Raw genomic sequence first — 20,528 nt, forward strand, 5'->3', positions numbered from 1 at the left:
TAAAGAGAAACTACATCTTGTCAGACCATGTCGGTCAACCCCGGAAGCTTGAAAGGGTTCTACAGATCGTGAGTTCAAATATTTAATTTCTTAATTTTTTTTTCATTTTAATTGCTGATGCGGGTTTTATTGATTTTTAAATGCGCCAGAAAATAACCCGTTTTGTACACTGTTGAGGTGATTGAATGCCCAGTAGTGCGTAAATGTGTTCCTGTATAGTATTTCTCCGGCAATGGTCATGTGGTGACATCAATGATGGTATTTTGAGAGGTAATCATTGGAGTCGGACATCACCGAAGGCCTAGGTGGGAAACGCACGGCCCGCCACTGCGTTTTATGAAGCGGGAACTTTTTGGAGACCGGACGTCATCAAAAATGTGAAGGTCTATAGATTTATCCAAGACTCTTCTACAACACATTTCCTGCAAGGACACCTTTATCAGTGGATTCGAGGAATCCCGCGGCGTGGTTGAGTCACATGCTTTTATTTATTTATTTTTTTTAAAATTTTTATTGACATCCAGCATCAGACATTCCTATCCATTACATCATATCTGCATACATCATACATCTATTGTATTTTTTTGTTTATATCCCAACAATGCCACCCCAAAAAAAGAGAAACACAGCAAAGAACCAAAGACAAAACAAACCAAAGTAATAATAATATTAACAAATCAAATAATAATTAATAATAATAATAATAATAACTAGATGAAGTGATTCCTGAAGAAATTGTGTGTGAATGCTCCAATGCTGAAGTTGAAGTGAAATCCTGGAATTTCTTTATAATTGTTTAAGTAGAGCACACAATTCCTGAATAGGCTGAATATTTTTTGAATTGGAACAGTTTGAATCAGATGAAAAATGAGGGAATTGTGGAACTTTGAAGGATGTCCCATTGATTTAAATGGGAATTTCTCCAAAATTTGGGAATTTCTGGAAAAGAGGGAATTTTTTTTTTAATGGTAAAAAACTTGAATGTTCTGAATGAGTTGAAATAGTTGGTGTTAAAATTTTTCAAATCGGTCGAGAAATGTTGAAGTAGTAACATGTTGAATTGAGTAATGGTATTACGGTATTCCTGGAATATCGGGAAAACCTGGAATTTTTCCAGTTAAAAAAAAATACTTGGTTTTTTTGTTCTGATTAAGAGGAATGTTTTGACGGTGGAACGGTTGAAGTGGCTTGAAAAATGTGGAACGAGTAGTCGCCAGAAAAAAGGGTGAAAATAGGGCTTTGGAAAAACAGGAATTCTGGAAAATCCTGGAATTTTTTTTGAATTGTTGAAGTAGAGCACACAATTGCTGAACAGGCTGAATATTTTGAAATTGGAACGGTTTGAATCAGATGAAAAATGAGGGAATTGTGGAACTTTGAAGAATGTCCCGTTGATTTAAATGTAAATTTCCCCAAAATTTGGGAATTCTGGAAAAGCGGGAATTTTTTTTAAATGGTTTGAAACTTGAATGTTCTAAATTAGTTGAAATGGTTGGTGTTGACAGTTTTCAAATCGGTGGAGAATACTTGAAGTCGTAACATGTTGAATTGATTGTATTGTATTACGGAAATCCTGGAATTTCGGGAAAACCAGGAATTTTTCCAGTTCAAAAAACAACTTTGTTTTTTTTTTCAGATTAAGATAAAATGTTTTGACGGTGGAACGGTTGAAGTGGCTTGAAAAATGTGGGAAGAGTAGTCGCCAGAAGAAAAGGTGGAAATAAGGCTTTGGAAAACCAGGAATTCTGGAAAATCCTGGATTTTTTTTTAACTTAGAAAAAGAGTTGTTTGAATTTCCAGAATGGTGGAATGGTTTGAAAAATGTGGAAATGGTGGAAGTTTGAAAAATGGCCTGTTAATTTTGAATGGGAAACATGTCCCGGAAAACCTGGAATTCTGGAGAAAAAACGCAATTCCCGAATAGGCTGAACAGTTTAAAGTTGGAAAGGTTTGAATCGGGTGAAAAATGTGGAAGGTAGACCGCGCCAAAATCTGGAGAAGAAGAAGTTGCTGTTGAATAAAAATAATAATAATAATAATAATAATAATAATAATACATAGATGCATTTTGGTGTAGAAAACCATATGTGTGAAAGCGTTGGAGCATTCACACAATAATAACTTAAAAAAATAAAATTAAAATAAAGAATATAAACAGATAGTAAATAACAAAAATATGAAAGAAACTATAGCCATATAGGGAGTAATCTTTTTTTAAACAGTACAATCAATAATTAGAGAAAATAAAATCAGACTTATGGGGTGTGACATAATTGACCCAGTTTTCCCAGTATGAAGTACATTTCTCCAATTTTTAATTAATAAAAGCCGTTATCTTCTCCATTTTGTAAATGCCCATTGTGATTTCCATCCATAGCTTCGTGGTGGGGCTCTCCTGTGAAAACCATTTCCTGGTAATGGTCTTTTTACAAGCCACTAGTAAATATATTCATCAAGTTGCATCACATGGACAAAGATAAGACCTTCTGGAGGAAAGTTCTGTGGTCAGATGAAACACAAATTGAGCTGTTTGGCCAGAATACCCAGCAATATGTTTGGAGGAGAAAAGGTGAGGCCTGTAATTCCAGGAACACCATTCCTATCATCAAGCATGGTGGTGGTAGTATTATGCTCTGGGCCTGTTTTGCTGCCAATGGAACTGGTGCTTTACAGAGAGTAAATGGGACAATGAAAAATAAAGATTACCTCCAAATTCTTCAGGACAAGCTAAAATCATCAGTCCGGAGGTTGGGTCTTGGGCGCAGTTGGGTGTTCCAGCAGGACAATGACCCCCAAACACACCTCAAAAGTGGTAAAGGAATGGCTAAATCAGGCTGGAATTAAGGTTTTAGAATGGCCTCCCCAAAGTCCTGAAGAAACAAGTCCATGTCGGAAAACCAACAAATTTAGCTGAACTGCACCAATTTTGTCAAGAGGAGTGGTCAAAAATTCAACCAGAAGCTTGTGGATGGCTACCAAAAGCGCCTTATACTTTTGACCCAGCATATTTGGTCAAATTTTCAGTAGACCCATAATAAATTCATAAAAGAACCAAACTTCATGAATGTTTTTTGTGACCAACAAGTATGTGCTCCAATTACTCTATTACAAAAAAATAAGACAGCCCTGACATGATGTTCTTTTGACCACGACTGTACTTGTCCGATAAAACAGTCAAACTTTCAAGGCATACTTCACATTTGAAAATATCCTGTAGAGATTTGGTGTATCTCTTTCCAATAGTCCTTTATGGAAGAGCAGTCCCAGAAAACATGGTAGTGGTTTGCTTTTCATGCACGCACTCTCCGTAAACAAGAGAGCAGCTGGTACTGAATCATCCCGACGCAAAGCCTTCAGGGACCTACGTTGCTATATCGGGACACCTGGAAAAATGCCAACCAACCAATTCTAAATCTGCTCGTGTTCTAGAAACTCCACACTTCTTATATTTATTCACTGGGGTTACATTTTGAGTTTGGAACAAGAAACATTTATTTAAATAGTTTTCAAAGTGGATCTCCGGTACAAAAATGTAGTTCGGGCTGACCCTGACGCCACAGCCTTCTTTGCTATCAGACTAAAGTCCTAGGACTACACTGGAAGTGTTCTACACGATACTGTACAAGTTCTACAGTTATTTACAGACATTCAACATGAATGCATTGTCATCACTGAGAGGAAACACAAACTCAACAATTTTTTAATGTATTACAATGACCAAATAATGGATGGTTCTGGTATCTACTCAAGGTTTGCGTGCACTCAGTGGCATGCAAACTTGATAGGGCTACTAGAGGATTACATCTTAGTGAGCAGAGTAAGGAGCGCGCAATCCGTTTATCGTGTTGGTGCATATGCAGAATTAATGTTGATCAATAGAATGGCCACAATACTCATTTAGCACGGGCAGTGTGATTTAACAAGGCTGTAACTGCTCTGCGGGCGCTATTTTGTGTCTTTAAGTATGTGTTGCGATTTTTTTTAAACAAACTCGAGACTCACCTTTTTAACCTAGCGTTGATTTAATATTCTTATTTATTCTTAACAAGTCAGAGTCCATGGTTCTCGCCCAGAAAAGGGTGGAGTGCCATCTTTTACCATGAATTGATTAACGTGGACCCCGACTTAAACAAGTTGAAAAACTTATTCGGGTGTTACCATTTAGTGGTCAATTGTACGGAATATGTACTGTACTGTGCAATCTACTAATAAAAGTCTCAATCAATCAATCAATCAATCCGGGTTGGGGAGGAGATATTGCCCCAAGTGGAGGAGTTCAAGTACCTTGGAGTCTTGTTCACGAGTGAGGGAAGAGTGGATCATGAGATCGACAAGCGGATCGGTGCGGTGTCTGCAGTAATGCGGACCCTGTATCGGTCAGTTGTCGTAAAGAAAGAGCTGAGTCGGAAGGCAAAACTCTCAATTTACTGGTCGATCTACGTTCTCGTCGTCACCTATGGTCATGAGCTTTGGGTTATGACCGAAAAGACAAGATCCCGGGTACAAGCGCCCCAAAAGAGTTAACTCCACCCTTAGAGATAGGGTGAGAAGCTCTGTCATCCAAGAGGAACTCAGAGTAAAGCCGCTGCTCCTCCACATGGAGAGAAGTCAGATGAGGTGGTTCAGGCATCTGGCCAAGATGTCACCCGAACATCTCAGAAGGGAGGTGTTTATGGCACGTCCGACTGGTAGGAGGCCACGGGTAAGACCCTGGGAATGCCTCGGGATCCCCTGGGAAGAGCTGGACAAAGTAGCTGGGGAAAGGGGAGTCTGGTTCTCGCCCAGAAAAGGATGGAGTGCCATCTCCGGATTGGGGAAGAGATCTTGCCCCAAGGTGAGGAGTTCAACTACCTTGGAGTCTTGTTCACGAGTGAAGGAAGAGAGGATCGTAAGATCGACAGGCGGATCAGTGCGGCGTCTTCAGAATGCGGACCTAGTATCGATCTGTTGTGGTGAAGAAGCTGAGCCAGAAGGCAAAGCTCTCAATTTACCGGTTGATCTACAAACGTACGTTCCCATCCTCACCTATTGTCGTGAGCTTTGGGTTATGACCGAAAGGACAAGATCCCGGCTACAAGCTGTCCAAATGAGTTTCCTCCACCCTTAGAGATAGGGTGAGAAGCTCTGTCATCGAGGAGGAGCTCAGAGTAAAGCCGATGCTCCTCCACATGGAGAGAAGTCAGATGAGGTGGTTCGGGCATCTGGTCAGGATCTCACCCGAACGCCTCCGTAGGGAGGTGTTTATGGCACGTCCGACCGGTAGGAGGCCACAGGGAAGACCCAGGACACGTTGGGAAGACTATGTCTCCTGGCTGGCCTGAGAATGCCTCGGGATCCCCCGGGAGGTGCTGGACGAAGTAGCTGGGGAAAGGGGAGTCTGGTTCTCGCCCAGAAAAAGGTTGAGTGCCATCTCCGGGGTGGGGAGGAGATCTTGCCCGAAGTGGAGGGGTTCAAGTACCTCGGAGTCTTGTTCACGAGTGAGGGAAGAATGAATCGTGAGATCGACAGGCGGATCAGTGCAGCGTCTTCAGTAATGCGGACGCTGTATCGATCCGTTGTGGTGAAGAAGGAGCTGAGCCGGAAGGCAAAGCTCTCAATTTACCTGTCGATCTACGTTCCCATCCTCACCTATGATCATGATCTTTGGGTTATGACCGAAAAGACAAGATCACAGGTTTCAAGCGGCCAAAATGAGTTTCCTCCGCCATGTGGCGGGGCTCTCCCTTAGAGATAGGGTGAGAAGCTCTGTCATCCGGGAGGAGCTCAAAGTAAAGCCACTGCTCCTCCACATGGAGAGGAGCCAGATGAGGTGGTTTGAGCATCTGGTCAGGATACCACCCGAACGTCTCCCTAGGGAGGTGTTTAGGGCACGTCCAACCGGTAGGAGGCCACGGGGAAGACCCAGGACACGTTGGTAAGACTATGTCTCCCGGCTGGCCTGGGAACGCCTCGGGATCCCCCTGGGAAGAGCTGGACGAAGTGGCTGTGGAGAGGAAAGTCTGGGCTTCCCTGCTTAGGCTGCTGCCCCCGCGACCCGACCTCGGATAAGCGGAAGAAGATGGATGGAATGGTTTTTATGTTGTGTTACGGTGCGTATTTTCTCCCGAAATGTGTTCGTCATTCTTGTTTGGTGTGGGTTCACAGTGTGGCGCATATTTGTAACAGTGTTAAAGTTGTTTGTACGGCTACCCTCAGTGTGACCTGTATGGCTGTTGACCAAGTATGGATCGCATTCACTTGTGTGCGTGAAAAGCCTTGGATATTATGTGATTGGGCCGGCACGCAACATATTGTTGTCCGGGTGGAAATCGGGAGAAATATCGGGAGAATGGTTGCCCCAGGAGATTTTCAGGAGGGGCACTGAAATTCGTGAGTCTCCCGGGAAAATCGGGAGGGTTGGCAAGTATGACTGGGAGACGTAACTGCTCGTGTACCGCTCCGTACAGCGGCGTTTTAAAAAGTCATACATTTTATTTTTTGAAACCGAAACCGATGATTTCCGATGTTACATTTTAAAGCATTTATCGGCCGATAATATCGGCAGTCTGATATTATCGGACATCTGTGGTTGTATACCGAAAAACTTTTTTCAACAAGCATTTTGTTGCATTTAGATCATTCCAAAATAGTTTTTGTTGTCTTGATTGCAATTCTACATTGCTGAAAAGGAGTTAGGGATGTTAAATGTGTCGTAACATGAATGTGGCGGGAAATGAGTGTTTCCATGGCCACAGCTAGCAGTACTGTCAAAAACCTCATTTAAACAAGGCGGTCTGCACAGGCAGTTTTAGTCGATCACACGCAACACGCCCATGAATATCTCCTGATGAGAGTGCGGAAATATGACCGTATCACACCAACTCTCAAATCCTTTCACTGGATTCCTGTTCCACTCAGGATTGAATTCAAAGTCTCCCTACTAACCCACCAGTGCCTCCATGGAAATGCCCGCCTCTACCTCAAAGAACTACTCACCCCCAAATCCTCCACACGACCTCCTCCGACCTTCGAGGACAAAGCTGTGAACAATGGGAGACCGGGCTTTCTGCTCCGCCGCTCCCAGTCTGTGGAACGCTCTCCCTGACCACCTAAGGGCACCACAGACTGTGGATGCTTTTAAAAAAGGCTTAAAAACCCTTCTTTTTAAAAAAATATTTTTTTTAGATATGCATACTAGTTTTAGCTATTTGGCTGTTCTAGTTTTTTTTTGTATTTATTTTTTTATTTTTTTAATTATCTTTTTATTTTTTTTAATCCACTGTAGCACTTTGAGGTTGTTTACTCAATGTAAAGTGCTTTTTTAAAAAATAAAATCTATTATCATTATTATGAATAGTACAAGCAATTGTATAGTTTGCACCTGCTGTTTAGCACGTGGTATTTGGATTTTGGCAAATCAGGCCCATAGTGTGCAAGATATAGAGATACGCTTTTACAGTCCTCACTTTTTCACCGCAATGGTCAATAATTTGTCAGTCACTCCCTGTGGTGCCGCCGGTTCCTGCTCTTCTTCAGTTCCTGGATGTGTTTCCACTTTCCGGCGCCCATCGCTCGCCCCCGAGCCTTTGACGACCTCTTCTCAAGCCAGAGCGAGTCGCAGTAGTCCTCCAGCGACCCCACGGGGGAGCTCATCAGCCTCAGGTAGTCTTTGTAATGGCGAGCGTTCTTCAGCTCCGCAAGGGGGTCCTCGCCGGACTTGGTCTTTCTGTCCAGGTGTCCTTGTGGCACGAGCTGCAGCGTGAGGCGGCGGAGGGTGTGCACGAAACGAGTGTGCTCCTCAGCCTGGCACTCGTACACGCCCACGTCGGCGGCGTGCAGGGCGCGGATCAAGAGGCCTCGTTCTGTTTGGATGACCCGATCGTCCGGCCGGACCTGGAAGAAGAAGTCCTTTTTAGTCAAAATGTCAGAAAGAAACTAATCACTTGGCGTGCTTGTCCGCACAAAACTCCAGCTGGACCGCGTCAGCAGTGTGGCATGCGGGCTGAAACCGCTAATGGACCCTGACTTAGGAAGTGCACTTGGTAGTGTGGGCTGATGAATGCTACCATGACGGTAGTGCAAGTCTGTTTCTTCTCTTGACTGACCCCTGGGAACTAGAAACTTCATGTGGAAAAAAAAAGGTAAAGGAGAGCAATCTCGTAAGCATCAAGTAGAACAGGGGTGTCCAAAGTGCGGCCCGGGGGCCATTTGCGGCCCGCAGTTAATTGTTTACCGGCCCGCCACACATTCTGCAAAAATTGCAAAATTGATAATATTGCAAACATTTAAAAAAACATTTTTAGAAAAGTGGAATGAGGTGAAATCCAAGAAGAAAAAGTTGCACTGTTGACACAAAGCTGCCATGCAGGCTGTTTTTTTTCTTTTGTCTTTGTTTATTTTTCTATTTTTAAAAAAAAATCTATGTTATAATGAATTATTAGTTAAAAAATATCACTTTCAAATGTTTTATGTGGAAAAAATATTGCATATATTGTGTGGTTGCCATAAAAAAACATCAAAGTTTTATTTGACAAAAGAGCATAATACAAACAAAATAATAGTTCAAACGTAAAATGGACAGATATATCTGAAGTTGATCTCGTAATTTAAGTGTTAAAAGTAAAAAAAAACCTAATAGAAATGTATCACTTTATGAGTGGGGGACCTTTTGGATCCCAAATATATTTAGTAGGATTTTATTTAACATTTCACTGTGATTACTCAAAAATATTAAATAATTAAAATCAATGGTGTCCTGCATTATTGATCTTTTAGGGCTGTAATTACTAAATACTGCATATTTCAGTTTTACTATAAAAACAAAGTTGTCTTTAACAGAAAACCTCTTTTTTTTTTTTTTTTACTTTATATCAACCTTAAAGTAATCTTACTTATCTTATCATATGAAATATGACTTACTTCAATAATTATTATTATTCAATTTTTACTATTATTTATTTATTTATTTTTATTGTGAATACTTATGGAGTTTATTGTAAATAAATTGTGAACAGGAAGTGAACAAAAAGTTTTAGCAACTGTTATGTAAAGAAAAGGGGTAGGATTAAATAAGCTCTGCTTCTTCCTACTCCTTTTCGAACATGTTGAAAAGAGAAACTGGAAATTGTGATGTATCATGTTGTATGCTTGCATGTTCGAAATAAACTCAAACTCAAACTCAAACCTCAAGTTGATATAGAGATATTCTGTAAAAAATAATAATAATAATTTGACTTATTTTTAACAGTTTAATGACTGAGACCCTTTATAGTCCCCGGGAGCCCTAAAGGTTAAAAAAAAAAAAATCCATATATTTTGTTAAGGTTTGAAAATGAAAAATATCAAAATGGCCCCCGCATGCTTACATTTTTCCATGTACGGCCCTCAGTGGAAAAAGTTTGGACACCCCTGAAGTAGAACATAGCTTTACCTTTAAAACAGAGTCCAAAGTCCGTCATTTTTATTTACAAAACCCAAAACCAGTGAAGTTGGCACGTAGCCTGGATCATAGTTTATTTTGGGTTTTGATTCACTTTTGGTTTAAGTTCTGTTTCAGCACCCCTTTTTTTGTGTTTCTTTGTTGCCATGGGTGCTGATTGTTTTCACCTGCCTCTGATTAGTGTCCGGGACGCTCACCTGCTGCCGGACATTAATCAGAGAGCTATTTAGTCTTGGTATTCCCCTCACTCAGTCTGGTGCTTTTGTTTGCTTTACGCAACTACTACGTTGGATGCTTTCTAGTTCCCCGTGTGGGTCTTACGCTAAGTCCCGTCTTAGTGTTTCCTTGTGAGATATTCCACGAGCTTTCCTTGCGTTAGGCACGCTTCTTTTGGTTTGTTCCTGTCTTTGTTTTATGATTTATGGGAATAAATCATTTCCTACCTGCACTCTGTCTCCGGAGTTCCTGTTGCACCGTCATGCCTCGCCAATGTTACAAACACATTGCAAAAAAGTTGTCACAGGGGCATTTTTACCACTGTGTTACATGGCCTTTCCTTTTAACAACACTCAGTAAACATTTGGGAACTGAGGAGACACATTTTTGAAGGTTTTCAGGTGGAATTCTTTCCCATTCTTGCTTGATGTACAGCTTAAGTTGTTCAACAGTCCGGGGTCTCTGTTGTGGTATTTTACGCTTCACAATGCGCCACACATTTTCAATGGGAGACAGGTCTGGACTACAGGCAGGCCAGTCTAGTACCTGCACTCTTTTACTACGAAGCCACTTCGTCTGACCGGTAGGAGGCCACGGGGAAAACCCAGGACACGTTGGGAAGACTATGTCTCCCGGCTGGCCTGGGAACGCCTCGGGATCCCCTGGGAAGAACAGGACAAAGTGGCTGGGGAGAGGGAAGTCTGGGCTTCTCTGCTTAGGCTGCTGCCCCCGCGACCTGACCTCGGATAAGCCGAAGAAGATGGATGGACGACTCGAAAAGTAGCATGCATTCCAGTCTAAGGGAGCAAGCAGAGTCGAAAACTGCGCAAGTTTGCAGTGATCACTTTGTTAAAGGTTTGTTTGATAAATGTTTGATAAACTATACTTTAATCAGGTATTACATTAATAATGTATACTTACCCGTGCAAAAATGATGCATATTTATCCGGGGCAGACTTGATACCAATTTACTTGACCCAGCCACACACAAAGAAGTTGTCGACCTCCATGCTTTTCCAAGTTTTTATCAGTCTTGTTGTGTAGAATAAAGTCTGGGGCACAAGATTGTTCGATACGTCTGAGATCTCCACCGATGAATAATCCTTGATATCAATCGACAAATCTTTTTTTCTTTTTTTTAAGTACAGGGATCGATTCCATTCCATTCCATATCACACCAACTCTCAAATCCCTTCACTGGCCTCCTGTTCCACTCAGAATTGAATACAAAGTCTCCCTACTAACCCACCAGTGCCTCCATGGAAATGCCCGCCTCTACCTCAAAGAACTACTCACCCCCAAATCCTCCACACGACACCTCCGCTCCGGACAGACTAACCTCCTCCAACCTCCGAGGACAAAGCTACGGACAATGGGAGACCGGGCTTTCTGCTCCGCCGCTCCCAGTCTGTGGAACGCGCTCTCCCTGACCACCTGAGGGCACCACAGACTGTGGATGCTTTTAAAAAAGGCTAAAAAAAACCTTCTTTTTAAAAAAGCCTTTTTTTTAGATATATGCATACTAGTTCTAGCTATTTGGCGGTTCTAGTTTTTATTTTTATTTATTTTTTATTATCTTTTTATTTTTATTTTTTTTAATACACTGTAGCACTTTGAGGTTGTTTACTCAATGTAAAGTGTTTTTTACAAATACAATCTATTATTATTATTATTATTATCATAGTTGGATTTTTTGCTCGTATTTGCTTTTTGCAGGAAGATCTAGGCCCCTTGTGTACTTAAAGAGTCCGCCCGCTACTCGGCTAGGTTGACCTCCGCTGTTTTTCACTTCCGGGGAAAAGTCACATGACGCAGTACAAGCAATAGGTAAGAAAAGTCAGTTTTGCCTAATAAGGCCCCTTTTCCCACAGCAGAGACACATTCATGAAATAAAATGTGTCAATCAAAAGATTTATCTGTTTAAACCAATTATTCACTTTTAGCCCTTTTACATTATTAGGCAATTCATTCCTTCCCTAAAGTCAGTACAGTCTTGCCAGGCTGCCCACAGAACACTTGACAAAGAGCACGTGCTGCTTATTACCCCAAATGTTTCCAAATGAGCTACAAAGCCGGCAATGTTGCAGTAATGCGGTGTTATGAAGTGATGGCACAAGTAAACACTGTGCTTTGAAGTTTGTTAACTGTTCTTTGGCCAAAATTATTCGCCTTGACACGCCGACCACAATGTTTTCTCTTTGGCAAATGTTCTCCTGAATGTCTTTTTAAAAAACCCAAAAGCAGTGAAGTTGGCACGTTGTGTAATTTGTAAATAAAAACAGAATACAATGATTTGCAAATCCTTTTCAACTTATATTCAATTGAATGGACCGCAAAGACAAGATATTAATGTTACAACTGAGAAATGAATGGCAGCAACACATTGCGAAAAAGTTTTAGGGGCCTTTTTACCACTGTGTTACATGGCCTTTCCTTTTAACAACACTCAGTAAACGTTTGGGAACTGAGGAGACACATTTTGAAAGCTTTTCAGGTGGAATGTTTCCCCATTCTTGCTTGATGTACAGCTTAAGTTGTTCAACAGTCCTGTTGTGGTCTTTTAGGCTTCATAATGCACCACACATTTTCAATGGGAGACAGGTCTGGACTACAGGCAGGCCAGTCTAGTACCCGCACTCTTTTACTATGAAGCCATGTTGATGTAACACGTGGCTTGGCATTGTCTTGCTGAAATAAGCAGGGGCGTCCATGATAACGTTGCTTGGATGGCAACATATCTTGCTCCAAAACCTGTATGTACCTTTCAGCATTAATGGTGCCTTCACAGATGTGTAAGTTACCCATGTCTTGGGCACTAATACACCCCCATACCATCACACATGCTGCCTTTTACACTTTGCGCCTATAACAATCCGGATGGTTCTTTTCCTCTTTGGTCCGGAGGACACGACGTCCACAGTTTCCAAAAAACAATTTTGAAATGTGGACTCGTCAGACCACGGAACACTTTTCCACTTTGCATCAGTCCATCTTAGATGAGCTCGGGCCCAGCGAAGCCGACGGCGTTTCTGGGTGTTGTTGATAAATGACTTTGGCTTTGCATCGTAGAGTTTTAACTTGCATTTACAGATGTAGCGACAAACTTTAGTTACTGACAGTGGTTTTCTGAAGTGTTCCTGAGCCCATGTGGTGATATCCTTTACACACTGATGTCGCTTGTTAATGCAGTACCGCCTGAGGGAATCGAAGATCCGTAATATCATCGCTTATTTGCAGTTATTTCTACAGATTTTCTGAACCTTTTGATGATATTACGGAGCGTAGATGGTGAAATCCCTAAATTCCTTGCAATAGCTGGTTGAGAAATGTTGTTCTAAAACAATTTGCTCAGGCATTTTTCGACAAAGTGGTGACCCTTGCCGCCGTCCTTGTTTGTGAATGACTGAGCATTTCATGGAATCTACTTTTATACCCAATCATGGCACCCACCTGTTCCCAATTAGCCCGTTCACCTGTGGGATGTTCCAAATAAGTATTTGATGAGCATTCCTCAACTTTCACAGTCTTTTTTGCCACTTGTGCCAGCTTTTTTGGAACATGTTGCAGGCATCAAATTCTAAATAAGCTAATATTGGCAAAAAATAACATTTTCTAATTCGAACGTTAAGTATCTTGTCTTTGCAGTCTATTCAATTGAATATAAGTTGAAAATTATTTACAAATCATTGTATTCTGTTTTTATTTACCATTTACACAACGTGATAACTTCAATGCTATTGGGTTTTCTAGTTAAATGGATGATTTGGCCACATAATATAACAGCTCAGTTCAGCAACAATATTGTAGTATTGCTTTGTCGACAGAAAGTCTCCAAAAAGTGCAGTTCTGGTGGTCAATGACGACATAAAAACAAAGTTTTATGTTGTTGTAAGAATATTCCTAACATTATGCTTCTGGTTGAGTCAACACTGCACAGAATGTCGATGCTCTCCAAAGACTTTGCTTGCTTGCTGCTAACAAGTGGAACATTCCAGTCTGTAGGAGGTGAACACAAGGAGCTGTAGGCATGGTGTGAGAAGCACAGACACTTCGCTTCCACTCACATCACTTGTGGCTGTGGCTGCCTTCTGCCAGCAGGGAGAGAGTTGGTCAGTGGAGCTTCTCCTGCAAAGCTGACTGGAGGCAGAGTGAGATCGTGAGGGAAGATTGTGAGGAAAGTGTTCCACATGTGGAGGAGGATGTTCCAATGAGACACACGTCTTCAAAACGGAAGCTGCTCCGTCTTTAAATCTCAATTATTTTACTTTCTGATCAGCAGGTTGGAAGCAAATGTCTTTCCTGTGCAAAGTTTGACTTGTGTTCCATCATTTTTAACTGCATTCCACACAACTGGGAAGTTGGACATTTTCAAACTCCACAGAGAAAACACCTTAATTAGAAGATGTTAAACAAAATGTGTAATTGCACTTTACAAACCCTTTACAATATGTATATATATATATATATATATATATATATATATATATATATATATATATATATATATATATATATATATATATATATATATATATATATGTACACTACCGTTCAAAAGTTTGGGGTCACATTGAAATGTCCTTATTTTTGAAGGAAAAGCACTGTACTTTTCAATGAAGATAACTTTAAACTAGTCTTAACTTTAAAGAAATACACTCTATATATTGCTAATGTGGTAAATTACTATTCTAGCTGTAAATGTCTGGTTTTTGGTGCAATATCTACATAGGTGTATAGAGGCCCATTTCCAGCAACTATCACTCCAGTGTTCTAATGGTACAATGTGTTTGCTCATTGGCTCAGAAGGCTAATTGATGATTAGAAAACCCTTGTGCAATCATGTTCGCACATCTGAAAACAGTTTAGCTTGTTACAGAAGCTACAAAACTGACCTTCCTTTGAGCAGATTGAGTTTCTGGAGCATCACATTTGTGGGGTCGATTAAACGCTGAAAATGGCCAGAAAAAGAGAACTTTTATCTGAAACTCGACAGTCTATTCTTGTTCTTAGAAATGAAGGCTATTCCACAAAATTGTTTGGGTGACCCCAAACTTTTGAACGGTAGTGTATGTGTATATATATATATATATATATATATATATATATATATATATATATATATATATATATATATATATATATATATATATATATATATATATATATATATTTTTTTTTTTTTTTTTCAATGTATATATATATAAAAAAAATTAAAATTATTATTATTGTTTTTTTTAAATATATATATATATATATATATATATATATATATATATATATATATATATATATATATATATATATATATATATTATTCATTGATTTTTGATTGATTTATTGATTTATTTTTAAGTGGTCCCCTTTATTTAGAAGAGTACCGAAAAGTATCGGAATCATTTTAGTACCGGTACCAAAATACTGGTATCGTTACAACACTAATATATATATATAACTGTAGGTGTTTTGGCAAACTCAAACCCAAAGCCTTACACCAAACAGAAGGGCCTCATGTCCAAATGTGAGTTTGGCTCCCCCCCCCAGAGGACGGAACTGGAATTACAGACAACATTTCCCCAACAGCTGAAGAGCATCCAGCAATCAGGAAGGCTCTCACCTGAAGCAATCAAGTCCACTCCTTTGAAGTCTGCAGCTCCAGACTCAGACTGCAGGCCAACAAACACTGTTATAGTAGAATTTACCAAATACAGTAGTGACAAACTGTTCACAGATACCAGGGTGGTTGATGGTGAGAGGACTTTATATTATTTTGATGTTTGATTTGATATGTTGAATTTATTTTTAATTGCCTAGTGCTTATTAAATGTTTAAATGCTAAACCCAAGCTGTTAAGGGACACACTTTTGGAAACACTTTTACTTTAAAAACTGTAATTTGTTTATATTGGTCCCTAATTGCTTTTTGTATTTGTCCACCTTTTTCCAAAGGTTTTTCACCTTACAATTATTTTAATGGGAAAAAAAAGAGACAATCAAGTCCAAAAATAAAAGGAGGAAACAGATTTGTCTCATCATTTGATTAAAACAAAAGAGTGAAGTCCCAGTGTTGACCCCTGGTCAAAAAGTCGTGCACACTGCAAAAAGTCAGTGTTCAAAAACAAGAAAAAAACAATACAAAAATAATATAATAAATAAATGTGGGGTATTTTACTCGAACTAAGCAAAGTTATCTGCCAATAGAACAAGAAAATGTGGCTTGTCAAGACTTTCCAAAACAAGCCAAATTAGCTAACCTCAATGAACCCAAAAATACCTTTTAAAATAAGCATATTCGCACTAAGTGCACTTTTCTTGGTAGAAAAAAAAGACGTTTTTGCTCAATATCCGGACAACCGGTGTCCTCTACAGCAGTGGTTCTCAAATGGGGGTACGCGTACCCCTGGGGGTACTTGAAGGTATGCCAAGGGGTACGTGAGATTTTTTTAAAATATTCTAAAAAATACAAAAATGAGGGGTATTTTATTTGAACTAAGCAAAATTATCTGCCAATAGAACAACAAAATGTGGCTTGTCAAGACTTTCCAAAACAAGTACAATTAGCTAACCTCAATGAACCCAAAAATACCTTAAAATAAGTATATTCTCACTAATAAGTGCACTTTTCTTGGTAGAAAAAACAAATATGAGACCTTTTTTTCTCAATGTTAAATATTCTTAAATGAAGTACATGCTAGTGCCATTATCTTGACATGATACAATGCAAAAAGTCAGTGTTCAAAAACAAGAAAAAATAATACAAAAATGAGGGGTATTTTATTTGAACTAAACAAAATTATCTGCCAATAAAACAAGAAAATTTGGATTGTCAAAACTTTCCAAAACAAGTAAAATTAGCTAACCTCAATGAACCCCCAAAATACCTTTTTAAAATAAGTATATTCTCACCAATAAGTGCACTTTTCTTGGTAGAAAAAAAGATACTTTTTTTGCTCAATATCCGGACAACCAGTGTCCTCTACAGTAGACATGTATTTTGTCAAAGTTACAGAGGTTTTTTTTTTTGTTTTGTTTTTTTGGCGAAAAAGCTAGTCAAAGATCATCTATATCAGTGGTCCCCAACCACAAGAAATTAAAAAAAAAAAAAAAAAGTTTATTTTTTTATTAAATCAACATAAAAAACACAATATATACATATAGAGCAATACAGTCTGCAGGGATACAGTCCGTAAGCACACACGATTGTGCACTTGTTATTCGTGAGGATATACTTATTTTAAGGTATTGTTGGGTTCATTGAGGTTAGCTAATTTTACTTGTTTTGGAAAGTCTTGACAAGCCAAATGTTCTTGTTCTATTGGCAGATAATTTTGCTTAGTTCAAATAAAATACCCCTCATTTTTGTATTTTTTTTTTTTCTTGTTTTTAAACATTGACTTTTTGCAGTGTACAACACTGCAGTTTTCCCCCTCTCATGCAATTAAGTATGGTTGTCACCTCTCAGGCTATAATTGACGATATGTCAATTATAGAGTGTACCGTATTTTCCGGATTATAAGGCGCACTGCCGATGAGCGGGTCTATTAAGGTCTACATTCATACAAAATTTTAAAGCGCATTAAAGGGGTCATATTTGTTCTGAATGTAAAAGACTTCCTTGTGGTCTACATAACATGTAATGGTGGTTCTTTGGTCAAAATGTTGCATAGATGATGTTTTACACATCTTCAAGTCACTTTCTGACAGTTTCGTGGGCGGTCTTATTTACGTGCCTCCACTTCGACATTTTCTCCCCGTCATCTTTGTTGTAGCGGTGTAGCGTGGAAGAAGTGTCAAAAGGTGGCGCTAACTGTTTTAATGACATTCAGACTTTACTTCAATCAATAACGGAGCAGCATCTCCTCATCCGTGGCTTACTAGTGCAACAACAACGCCCGAAATGTGTCCCGTGGAAAAACCGTCCGACCGGAACTCTTTAATAACTAAAGTTCCTTGGGTGGATTATGTAAACTCACTACACCGGTATGTTTTAGCGCTTTCATGGCGAGTTCACTGACAGATATAAATAAGAACTTTACACTACTTGTATATTACAAATGGCAACAGCGGAGGATGAATGTAGAAGATAGAGAAAAAGAAGATTATCGACCACAAAGGCGGACGCGCGCAATTTTTCAGGATTCATGCAGATCCCAAATACAGATCAGCAGGTTCCAGAACGTAAGAAAAGTTTCTTTTGCACAATATTGCGAAACAAAACGCCAGATATGTCTTACCTTATACACACACCATAATACTCTGTGGAGGGAGATGTGGCCAGTGCTGCCTGCAGGAGCAAAGGTCACTGCCTCTGTCCATGGTGCTGAGGACAGAGCACCATCAGACGGGGGGGGCGTGGCAGTGCTGGCGGGTGATTAGATTTCACAGGTGGTACGTGTTAATCTAATCATATGTTGTCTTTAACAGTAAGCGGCCGGGAGCAGGAGGGGGGAGAGGATACGGACGTGGCTGAAAATTTGCGTCCTTCAGGAGAGAACTTTTGTTGAAAACCTATGTTTATTAAAACCTCGTTAAAACCTGCACGCTTGGCTCCTGTGCCGTGTCTGACAGTGGGACTGTGAGGACGCAACTTTCACATACTCCTATGTTGAAGTACAATCCATCAAGCGGTGTGGCTTCATAGCTTACCAAAGTCGTACTAAAACTAAAATAGATTTTTGACTGCTGTGTGTAATGATTTCAACGGAACATATACAATGTTGGTGTTGTTTACTTGAGTCATGTTCCAGTCCGCATGTATCTCGTATGTGTGGCTGCCATCTACTGGTCACACTTATCATTTCACCATGCACCGAATAAAATAGCTTCGAGGTTGGTAAGCACAACCAAAATTATTCCGTACATTATAAGGCTCACTGTCGAGTTTTGAGGAAATTAAAGGACTCTAAGTACGCCTTATAGTCGGAAAAATAGGGTATTAAATGGAAGTACCTAAACTATGACTGAAGTTCCCCTGAGTTGTTGCTCCGTCCATCACGTGTTAGTTCTGTTGGAAGAACCCCGCATCTGGTCTTTCGTCACTTAGTCTATACGGCACAATAGGTCACATATCATCCCACGCTCCAACACAGAAAACACCCCATTGTGTCCAATACCAGCAAACACATGGCTGTCCGCGGGGATCGCTCTGTTATGGTTTCCGCTGTCGTGGGATAATAAAGAAACATGCGCACACTTGGGCTTACGCACCATACCATAGAGGAACACGTGCTTAGGACTTTTTCTTTAGTGACTCTTGCACCTGTCTGTGTGGTTACTTTCAGCTCTGAAAGTGGGTGTAAATAAGTGTCGTGCAGAGTGCTAAGACACACATTTACAATGTTGAGATCAAGGTCTCATGCGGTGAACAAGTGTCATCTTTACTGAGTTTGTTTCCAGACCTCGGTCACAAATGACCTCGTCATTGGCCACCTGTTCCACGGGGTCTGGTCTTTCAAAGCAATAATGCCGTAATATCTAAAATAACGACAATATAATTTATTATCGCTTTCTGCCGATGTTTTTTATTAATTACCAGGTTAAATTTCCATCCATTCATCTATATTCTTCCGCTTATCCGAGGTCGGGTCGCAGGGGCAGCAGCCTAAGCAGGGAAGCCCAGATTCCCCTCTCTCCAGCCACTTCGTCCAGCTCCTGCTGGGGGATCCCGAAGCGTTCCCTGGCCAGCCGGGAGACATAGTCTTCCCAACATGTCTTGGGTCTTCCCCGTGAGCTCCTACCGGTCGGACGTGCCCTAAACACCTCCCTAGTGAGGCGTTCGGGTGGCATCCTGACCAAATGCCCGCACTACCTCATCTGGCTCCTCTCCATGTGGAGGAGCAACGGCTTTACTTTTAGCTCTTCCCGGATGGCAGAGAATCTCACCCTATTTCTAAGGGGGAGACCCGCCACCCGACAAAGGAAACTCATTTCGGCCGCTTGTACCCGTGATCTTGTCCTTTCGGTCATAACTCAAAGCTCATGACCATAGGTGACGATGGGAACGTAGATCGACCGGTAAATTGAGAGCTTTGCCTTCCAGCTCAGCTCCTTCTTCACCACAACAGATCGATACAGCGTCCGCATTACTGAAGACGCCGCAGCGATCCGCCTGTCGATCTCACGCCGCACTGATCCGCTTGTCGATCTCACAAGCCACTTTTCTCTCACTCGTGAACAAGACTCTCAGGTACTTGAACTCCTCCAAATGGGGCAAGGTCTCCTCCCCAACCCGGAGATGGCACTCCACCCTTTAACAGGCGAGAACCATGGACTCGGACTTGGAGGTGCTGATTGTCATCCCAGTCGCTTCACACTTGGCTGCGAACCGATCCAGTGAGAGCTGAAGTTCCTGGCCAAATGAAGCCATCAGGACTACATCATATGCAAAAAGCAGAGACCTAATCCTGCAGCCACCAAACTGAATCCCATCAATGCCCTGACTGCGCCTAGAAAGTCTGTCCATAAAAGTTATGAACAGAATGGGTGACAAAGGGCAGCCTTGGCGGAGTCCAACCCTCACTGGAAACGTGTCCGACTTACTGCCGGCAATGCGGACCAAGCTCTGGCACTGATCATACAGGGAGCGGACCGCCACAATCAGACAGTCCGTTACCCCATACTCTCTGAGCACTCCCCACAGGACTTCCCGAGGGACACGGTCGAATGCCTTCTCCAAGTCCACAAAGCGCATGTAGACTGGTTGGGCAAACTCCCATGCACCCTCAAGGACCCTGTCGAGAGTATGGCACTGGTCCACAGTTCCACGACCAGGACGAAAACCACACTGTTCCTCCTTAATCAGAGGTTCGACTATCCGGTGTAGCCTCCTCTCCAGTACAACTGAATAGACCTTACCGGGTCAAATTTCCGTCCCCATTTATTGCATTTTTTATTGGTAG

At 40.9% G+C, this 20,528-nt stretch overlaps 1 protein-coding gene across 5 annotated transcripts in view; it reads right to left on the reverse strand.

Annotated features, from left to right (window-relative positions):
• Window positions 1-526: 526 nt before the first annotated feature.
• LOC133658785 (semaphorin-3D-like) overlaps window positions 527-20,528 on the reverse strand; it is a 146,794-nt gene continuing 126,792 nt past the window's right edge. For all 5 annotated transcript variants that reach the window (XM_062061172.1, XM_062061173.1, XM_062061177.1 and 2 more), the window contains one exon: window positions 527-7,872. In XM_062061172.1, the coding sequence (XP_061917156.1) occupies window positions 7,477-7,872 (396 nt within the window). In that variant the 3' untranslated portion in view covers window positions 527-7,476. The remainder of the gene's footprint in view (window positions 7,873-20,528) is intronic.

This window comes from Entelurus aequoreus, linkage group LG10, assembly GCF_033978785.1.
Source record: "Entelurus aequoreus isolate RoL-2023_Sb linkage group LG10, RoL_Eaeq_v1.1, whole genome shotgun sequence".
Lineage (NCBI taxonomy): Eukaryota > Metazoa > Chordata > Actinopteri > Syngnathiformes > Syngnathidae > Entelurus > Entelurus aequoreus.